Raw genomic sequence first — 8,620 nt, 5'->3', positions numbered from 1 at the left:
TATGGGGAAAATTTGGTTAATCACACACAAATCTACCGAGGATGTTAAACTAACTACTATATCTGAAAAACTTAAATAGGGAGCGAACGGGTTAATAGCGTATATCAGGTCTTACCAGTTACCATTACTCTCGCATGCAGCTTGATGCACATACATAAAGGCATAAAATAGTCAAGAATGATGCAAGATAACAAGTTAATAAAAGGAAAAAAGAAAGGACTTAAGATGAAGAATTGCTGGATTAAAGAAAAAATAGCATAAAAAGGATTTGAATCCATGACCATGACCTACAATATTATATTAATTGACCACTATAACTAGAATATTAAATTACTAATAAAGGGACCAGTATGTATTACAGCCCTTAGCAGATGAAAAGAAAAGGGGTTTTGGACATTTTGAGTTTTCGTAACCCCTATAGTTCCGAGAAGAAGACTTTCCATAACAATCATGAAGTTTTATTTTTTTTTATTTTTTAAAAATTTCATTTTGATTCGAGTGTTTGAATCTTATACAATTTGTTTTGCTATTAATATAATTTATCTATTTACTTATTCATTGTTGTAATTAATGCAAACATAGCATGCTAAATTTTACAGCTTTATAAGGAGTCTAAAATCTAAATCTATATATTGCTATTCTACAAAGAAGGAAATTGAGAATTGCTCAATATAAAATTGTTCACATTTTATTTCATACAATTAATTCTTTATGTGGAAGTGTTTATATTTTGTCGCCTTTATACTTCCATTTTGCCTCTCTTGGACTTTGCAACTAACAGTTGCAAGTCATTTATCTCATCTTACAAAATAGTTAGCTTGTTTTTTAAATGCTAAACAGTATAGAAAAAGGATCTAAAAGTGATGCTCATTGAAATATGATTTTCTTTTAAGAGTAGAAATGATAACACCACTAATTGTTTTAAAGAAATGATAGAAAAATTATCTATGTCAAACACCTGCGAAAAGAGAACCCAAGTTTGGAAGCTTAGAACCACTTGCAAATGAACAAGGGGTGCAACTACAGGGTTATCGCTTATTTGGCAGTCGAACCATAAAAAAATTGAAGTTTTTGTACGTGGGTCTACTTGGCAGAACTTGAGAGTTAGATTTTATCTACTAATTGGTAGCTTGCCATGTCCCTGAACAACTGGCGCAAATAAGTCGGGTTGGATCGGATCATGAATAACTCCAACTCAATTCAGTTCCTTATTCGGGTTCTAATTTTGGACTCATACCCAACCCAGTAGAAGATTAGGTCGGGTTGGGTCCACCGCTATAATTTTTGACCCAACGAATCATTCGGATCAGGTCGGATCCATATATAACCCGGACCCAACCCAAAAAATTCGGATCCGGTTCGGGTCCAGATTGAGTCAATCCATCTATGGCTTCATAACTTGTTTGCATGCCTATGGGCTGCGGCCCGTGGGCTCAAATAATTTTATAGATTCGGATCGGATCGGTTCGTAGGATTGAAAATTCAAAATTATCCAAATTTCAAATGGGTCGGATTTGAATTCTGTAAACCCCAAATCTGATCCGAAAAATAGAACGGATCCAATTTTAGAATCCGGCCCAGCCCCACGAGTCCTTCAAAATAGGTCGGGTCGGATCACGGGCCAACTTGATCTATTTGCAGCCTTACTTGTATATATGAAATTTTGCAGCGATGATCAATTATTCTTTGTGGCTTGACATTCATCAAATAAAGTTTAAAATATTGATCGACCATATAATTTCACCGAATGACTTCTCACTTTCTTTTCACAAAAGCAACTTTTCGACTGCCATTATTCAATAAAGAAACATTCGAATAGATGAAGTGCAGGACAGTGGGTAGTATTTGAGGTGCTTGAATACCAATCACTAGGGTTAGCTTTGCTTCAAGATTAAGAAAATGTGGAATGGAGATGGCAGTTCCTCCTAGAAAAGTTATTCCTACTTTTGGTTGGCTGAAAATTCTTGTTTGTAGCAGAAACAACTATAAGGGAATAAAAAGTTAATTAGAATAGTTATTTCATCTTATTCTTGATTTTATAACTTGTTCTATAGGAATAGACTTATTCGAACCCTTACTGCTAATTTATTTCTCGAAACAAATGTAAACTTACATGTTATGCTAACATAATAGGAACATACATCATGACAATGGAGTAATTAGATAGATGCTGCCGTGTGAATGGGATTGCAGGAGTTTAATGCTCAACACCAATACCATAGGATCAGATTTTAGAAATACAATTCACATCATTAGGCATATATGCTGATAAAATGAGGTTTGATTAAGACAAGTTCAACATAAATGTCGATCTCTGCAACCCTTTGCCCTCTCCCTCTCTTCCCCTCCCGCGATTTCTTCTCTGATGATCCTACCGGATCCAGGAAACCCAAAACTCTCTACAATGCACGCACACTAAAGTGCTATGTAGTGCTCGATGGCCGCCATCAGGAGATGAACGGTTATCAACAGTAATACATCGTATATGACACGTAAGATCATCTTGTTTGATAGTCATTCATCTTTTAATGGCGACTATCGAGCGGTGCATATCATTGCGATGCAACCGTATACCATAAAGGATCTATGCTCCAAAAACTTTTGTTGGCGGAGGCCAGTGTGGGCCAAGTCAGCAAGGCTCGCCCGCGGCGGAGGCCGGTGTGGGCCAAGTTGCAATCGAACGCCGGAGGAGCGCTTGGGATGGTCGGTTTAAAGACCATGGTTAAACCTTTACTATCACCTGCGGGTTTTAGTGAGATGGCAGCGCTTACGGTCCTAACAGTAGTATCAGAGCCAGCTGGGGGGGGGGGGGGAGAATTCGCCCACGGCGGAGGCCGGTGTGGGCCAAGTCGCAATCGAATGCCAGAGGGGCGCTTGGGATGGTCGGTTTAAAGACCATGGTTAAGCCTTTACTATTACATGCAGGTTTTAGTCGGTCCTAACAACTTTCCATATCTTTCCTTTCAAATGTAAACTTTCTACCCATGATCAGCATAGGAATAAAAAGTCAATTTAGCTCAAAGAACTGAAAGCAAATTGAGAATGTGAGGTGTTTTAGGTCCTCCTCTAGCTTTTGTAATTACTGGAATCCAATTATTCACCTGCTCTCTATACAGGTGGACCAATGGTTGATAGGTTGTATGGACGGCTGCGGGTGCATAACTACACTCTTCTTTTTCCAACTAAATTATTTGGACTCTTCATCTATTAGGCAAAAGCTGGAGAGGATCTAACCATATATAAACAATCCACTCTTCCACCTTCGCATCAGATTTGCAAGCTTAGAGCCACATATAAAATTGCACCTATATGGAGCCTTCCAATTGGAGAAGACAGTCGCAGACACAGAAGAGTACACATGAGCCCATGTCTTTCCCCACAGCCCATTTCATAAAATATTTTGTTTCAATCATCACACTGCATTCTCACCACAAAACAGCGAATAGAATATAATTGCACCAAAGTCCAACTGATGCAAGCTTTATATCCCGAACAAACCGTTCCATCCCATTTGGTTGTCCAACCCATCGTCTTCTTTTATATTTCAATCCAATGTCATCTTCTCCCTCTTACGTACGTATAGCTCCGGCCGGCTAATTTGTCCGGCTCGGTCAAAGCACTATGAGCGTCGTTGTCCGCCACCTTCGCCTCCTTGGGGTGGTTCTATATACACCCCCCCTATTGCTCAGGACACCCCCCAAAAATTAAAAAAAAATTAAATACTCTCTGCACCCCCCATTTGCTAAGGACACCCCTAAAAAATTAAAAATTCCTAAATTACCCCCCACCCTCCCCACCCCCTCACCTAAATTGCTCTCTACACCCCCCAAACCCCCCCCCCCCACCCCGCTCTTCCCCCCCAAAACACCTCGCCAACGCCCAAAACCCCCCCGTTCCCCCTTCTCCCTCTCGTCGCCGGCATTCTCCCGATCTCCGACCACCTCGCCGGCTTCTCCCGGAACCACCTCGCCGGCTTCTCCCGAAATTTTTTTTTTTCACGGTTCGTGCTCCGTTCGGCACTGGATCGCCGAACAAAAGGCTTCTGTTCGGCTGAACAGTGCCGGACAGAAGCCTTCTGTTCGGCACGGTGCAGCCGAACAGATCTGTTCGGTTGAGGGTTGCCGAACAGAAGGCTTCTGTTCGGCACTGTTCAGCCGAACAGAAGCCTTTTGTTCGGCGATCCAGTGCCGAACGGAGCAGAAACCGTGAAAAAAAAAAAATTTCGAAACAAGGTGGAACACGTACCTTTGCGGCCGATTCTTCGTCCCAAATCACTAGTTGCTTGTCCATGCTTCGAATGGGGCTTAAATCTCCTTCAAAGATCGCCTAAACGATGTAAATGGATCGAGGGGTTTAAGGGGGGTTTGAGGGGTGTTTTTTTTTTTTCTTTTCAAAACGAAACGGAGGAGGAGGAAGGGGGGGTGTATGAGAAAATTTCAAGGGCAATATGGTAATTACACTAAAGGTTAGTTTGGGTATTTTTTTTTGGTTTTTGGGGGGTGTCCTTAGCAATAGGGGGGGTGTATATAGAACCACCCGCCTCCTTGCCATCATCCCAGAGGAATTTAGAGCTCATCTATCCAAATTTATCTAAAATGACACCAACTTTTAGCCGAACGGTTCCGATTTCATCTTTAGAAATAGCAACGTTCACTAACCATCGGATCTTTTGTAATTTACTTCAATGTCAGGTCTGATCGATAGTGTAGCTTTCATTTGCTTGAGATCTAAAAGGGAGAGCGCCATATTCTGGTTAGAGATTTCCACAAAGCTTCTCCTGTTCTCCGACCTTGAACTCCAATGCTTCTAGCTTATTTGCTTGCCAGCTTCCTTCTCTTTGATGCGACATGTCCGAAGCAATTCTATGATCCTAATTCCTGCGCATCCAGTGAATTCTCAGGGGGTTCTCGATACATCTGCAACGATTCTCCAACTTCATGCCAAACATTCATAGTCTACCGAGCGCGGCATGGCTTCGAGACCGTATCGAAGATTTCCAGGTTGTTTGGTGTGGAGCAAGACGAGGTGCTCCATGCAAACAACCTAACGAGCCCCTCTCGGATCCTCGAGAAGGACTGGGCGGTTCTCGTTCCCATCAATTGCTCCTGCTCCGGCAATTTCTTCCGATCCAACGTAAGCTACTCGATCCCTGAAGATGCGACATTCACCAAAATTTCTTGCGAGGTTTTCGGAGGCTTGGTGAAACTGCACACTCTCGTTAAGGAGCATCCGTCTAATGCTAATAATCTCGAGGTAGGGGCAGAGGTTACCGTGCCTCTAACCTGTGCTTGTCCTGATTCCAACAATAGTAGAGATGGAATTATGTACCTTGTAACATACCCCATTGTTGAAGAAGACGACACAGTAGTGGTAGGCAAAAGATTTGGCATCTCTCCTAGTGATATATGGGTGGAAAATAATCTAGGTGGTCCGAATCCCATAGTGTTTCCAAGTACCACCATTTTAGTTCCTCTTCGAGCAATGCCTTCCATCAATTCCAGCATTAAAGATCCAGACAACGAGGAGCATGGCTTCGTTCCAATCACATCTACTGTAATGACCGGAGGCAGCATAAATCAAAAGAATTTATACGCGATTGGCTCCGGGGTGGGGATTTTTTTCATGCTTCTTGCATTAGCTGGCGTGGGTTTCTATTACAAGGCCAGGTTTAAGCTGAGAGAGAATAAATTTGACTCGTTATCCACGCGGAGTTCCGCGGCATCATGCCTGTCTCCTGATTTGGTTGCGGAGATGTCCAAGTACTCTCTCGTCAGCTACAGCTTCGAAGAGCTCAGGCGGGCTACAATGGGTTTCAGCGAAGACACCAAGTTGGGTTCTTCAGTTTACAAGGGAAGGCTTGGAGTCGCAGATGTTATCATAAAGAGAATGGGATTTGGCGATGCTCAAAGAACCATCAGTATATACTCCAAGATCAATCACATTAATATCGTTAACTTGGAGGGGGTCTGCTATGGGGAGAGCGACTTCTCTTCGTCATATTTGGTGTTTGAGTTTGTTTCAAATGGATGTCTGAGAGATTGTTTGAGGAATCCAGCAAACGTTCTCCCATGGCGTAGGAGGACACAGATTGCTTTCGATGTGGCCATCGGGCTTCACTACATTCATCACTGCACGGCCCCATCTTACATTCACATGAACATCACCAGCAGAAGCATCTTGATCGCAGAAGATTGGAGAGCAAAAATTGCAAACTTAGGAATGGGTTCTGTCATCGATTCTGATAAGGAGAGGGGTACTGATGTTATGATGACTTTCGAGGGGTGGATTGCGCCCGAGTACCTTCGTCATGGTTCGGTTTCAGACAAAGTGGATGTGTTCGCATTTGGGGTTGTTTTGTTGGAGCTCCTGTCTGCCAAAGAGGCTAGAGATGGGACTTTGTTGAAGAAGCTGGGATTTTTGACCGGAGGAGGAGGAGCTAGTGGCTGTTTCGAGGAGTTGAGAGCTTTCATGGATCCATCTCTTAAGGATTACCCCCTCGGAGAAGCTTTGTGCATGGCTATTTTAGCCAAGGCTTGTCTAGAGGATGATCCCTTGCCTCGCCCATCAACAAATGACATCCTTAAGATCCTTGCAAGGATGGTTCGATAGCTTCATGCAATTATTGTAACAATTTAAGTCTATGAGATCTTTGATGCAACAATGTAGGAGATTTTATTCTGCTTTGTCTTTGCAACTTGCTGTATTAGTATTTCTTTCAAGAAAAGATTAGGAGAACTTAATTGCTTTGATTAAGTGAGTCTAACTTGCTTGACAAAAAAGTGATCACAAAAGAAGCAGGGGAGGAGAGAAGAAAGGAATCATCCCGATTCATATGCAATCCTCAGCTGGAGGAAAGCATCTCCGTATTGCCGCAACTGCTACAATTTTTTATAGAGAAATGACTCATGATCTAGCAATAGAATTTTCCTGTTTTTGAAAATATTACCAGCTTGGACAAATATGATTGTAATGATTCTAAAAGTTAGAACAGAGTGCAAATGAGGAGGCCGCTGATACACGAAACGCACTGCTCCAAAACATAGAACTAAGCTACTGATTGAAGATTAAAAGGTCAGAGCAAACACTTGACGGTAATAAAATTCGTGGTATAAAGACTGCCTATAAGTATATTGTGAGGACCCGTGCGGGCGTGTGTTTAGTCCTACATCGGTTATTCGCTGGGTAGATCTTGGGTACTTATACAGGATCAAGGAACCCAAATAATACCTTCCGGCTAGCCATTTTGGGTGAGGTCCTGGGTTGTTACAAATGGTATCAGAGCGGACCCGGCACATAACTTATGTGGACTAGGGGACACTGCAGCACGGATCCATTGGGGTTGACCACGGACCGATCGTGGTGTTTGTGATTAAATTTGAATGGATTTGAACCCTTAGCCTGACGAGGACGTCAGGGCTTGAACGGGGGGAGTATGTGAGGACCTGTGCGGGCGTGTGTTTAGTCCTACATCGGTTATTCGCTGGGTAGATCTTGGGTACTTATACAGGATCAAGGAACCCAAATAATACCTTCCGGCTAGCCATTTTGGGTGAGGTCCTGGGTTGTTACATATATATCATTAAGAACTCGCATGGTCTCCGTGGATCCATGGTTGGTCTAAATGAACTGCGCATCTTTTGACTTGTTGAATTGGTCTTGCATCATCCTTCTGCGCAAAGGTAATCAATCACAAATCTGACCCACTAGGTAGGTGCTTAAAATATATACAAAAGCATAGTATGTCTGTGAGATACGGGCTGAAGTCGGCAGCCCCAGTCGACTTCAGCCGCGTCCTCTTTTGGGGAAGAGCCGGAACAGAGGATCGCGATGGCGATCCTCTCCGGCTCCTCCGGGGACAAATGGGGCAAGGGCGCCGCGGGATACCCGCAGCACCCCCCTCCGGTAAATCCGCGGCCAACCGCGGCCGTGGATCTCGCTCGAATCGCGGCGGAGGGCCGTTACGATGGGACGATAAAACCCCATCTTACCTTCCCCTAGGGCCACCTCCGAGCTCCTTCCCTCCTCCTCCCTCCTTCCCTCCTCCTCCTCTCCTTGGTGACCGGCATGCCCTCCCGCCCGATCAACCATCCGAAGCCCCTTCGTGGGCCATCCCCTGTTCCAAGATTTGTTTTGGCTGTCGGAAAGCCCCACTGCCGTCGCCGCCACTTGACCGCCGGACTGAGCCACTTGCGGCCGGGATCCGCCGCCTCCGTCGACCACCGGTAAGCCCCTTCTTTGGCTCTTCGTTCCATTGCCATTTCTCCTTGATTTTTTCCCCTCTGTTTTGGCCCCAAACCGAGACCACTCTTGGTCTCTTCCTCCCTGTCAGCCACCGCAGCGACTGCCGGCTGCCACTGCGGCCGGCTGGCCGTCAACCGGGCGACATCCTCCGGCCACCCAAGCCGGCCCTCTACCCTCTTTCCTCTCCCTTCTCTCGGTTTCTATCTCCCCTGTTCATGGGGGGGGGGGGGGGAGGATGATGGCCCTTACGGGCCGAACGGGGCCAAGCATGGGCCCTGTTCACCGTGGGCCCAACTTGGGCCCAATCCGAACCCGAAATCCGAAACAAAAAAAAAGAAAATCCGAAACCCGAAACCCCGTTCAGATCCGAGCCCGGAAT

General features: G+C 44.6%; 1 protein-coding gene across 1 annotated transcript; it reads left to right on the top strand.

Annotated features, from left to right (window-relative positions):
- Window positions 1–4,579: 4,579 nt before the first annotated feature.
- On the top strand, window positions 4,580–6,726 carry LOC103695735 (lysM domain receptor-like kinase 4). Its single transcript, XM_008777129.2, has one exon. The coding sequence runs from the start codon at window positions 4,801–4,803 to the stop codon at window positions 6,607–6,609; it is 1,809 nt and encodes a 602-aa protein (XP_008775351.2). The 5' UTR covers window positions 4,580–4,800; the 3' UTR covers window positions 6,610–6,726.
- The last annotated feature ends 1,894 nt before the right edge of the window (window positions 6,727–8,620 follow it).

The sequence above is a fragment of the Phoenix dactylifera genome, chromosome 2, assembly GCF_009389715.1.
Source record: "Phoenix dactylifera cultivar Barhee BC4 chromosome 2, palm_55x_up_171113_PBpolish2nd_filt_p, whole genome shotgun sequence".
NCBI lineage: Eukaryota > Viridiplantae > Streptophyta > Magnoliopsida > Arecales > Arecaceae > Phoenix > Phoenix dactylifera.
This window is presented reverse-complemented; position numbering and strand designations above follow the sequence as displayed.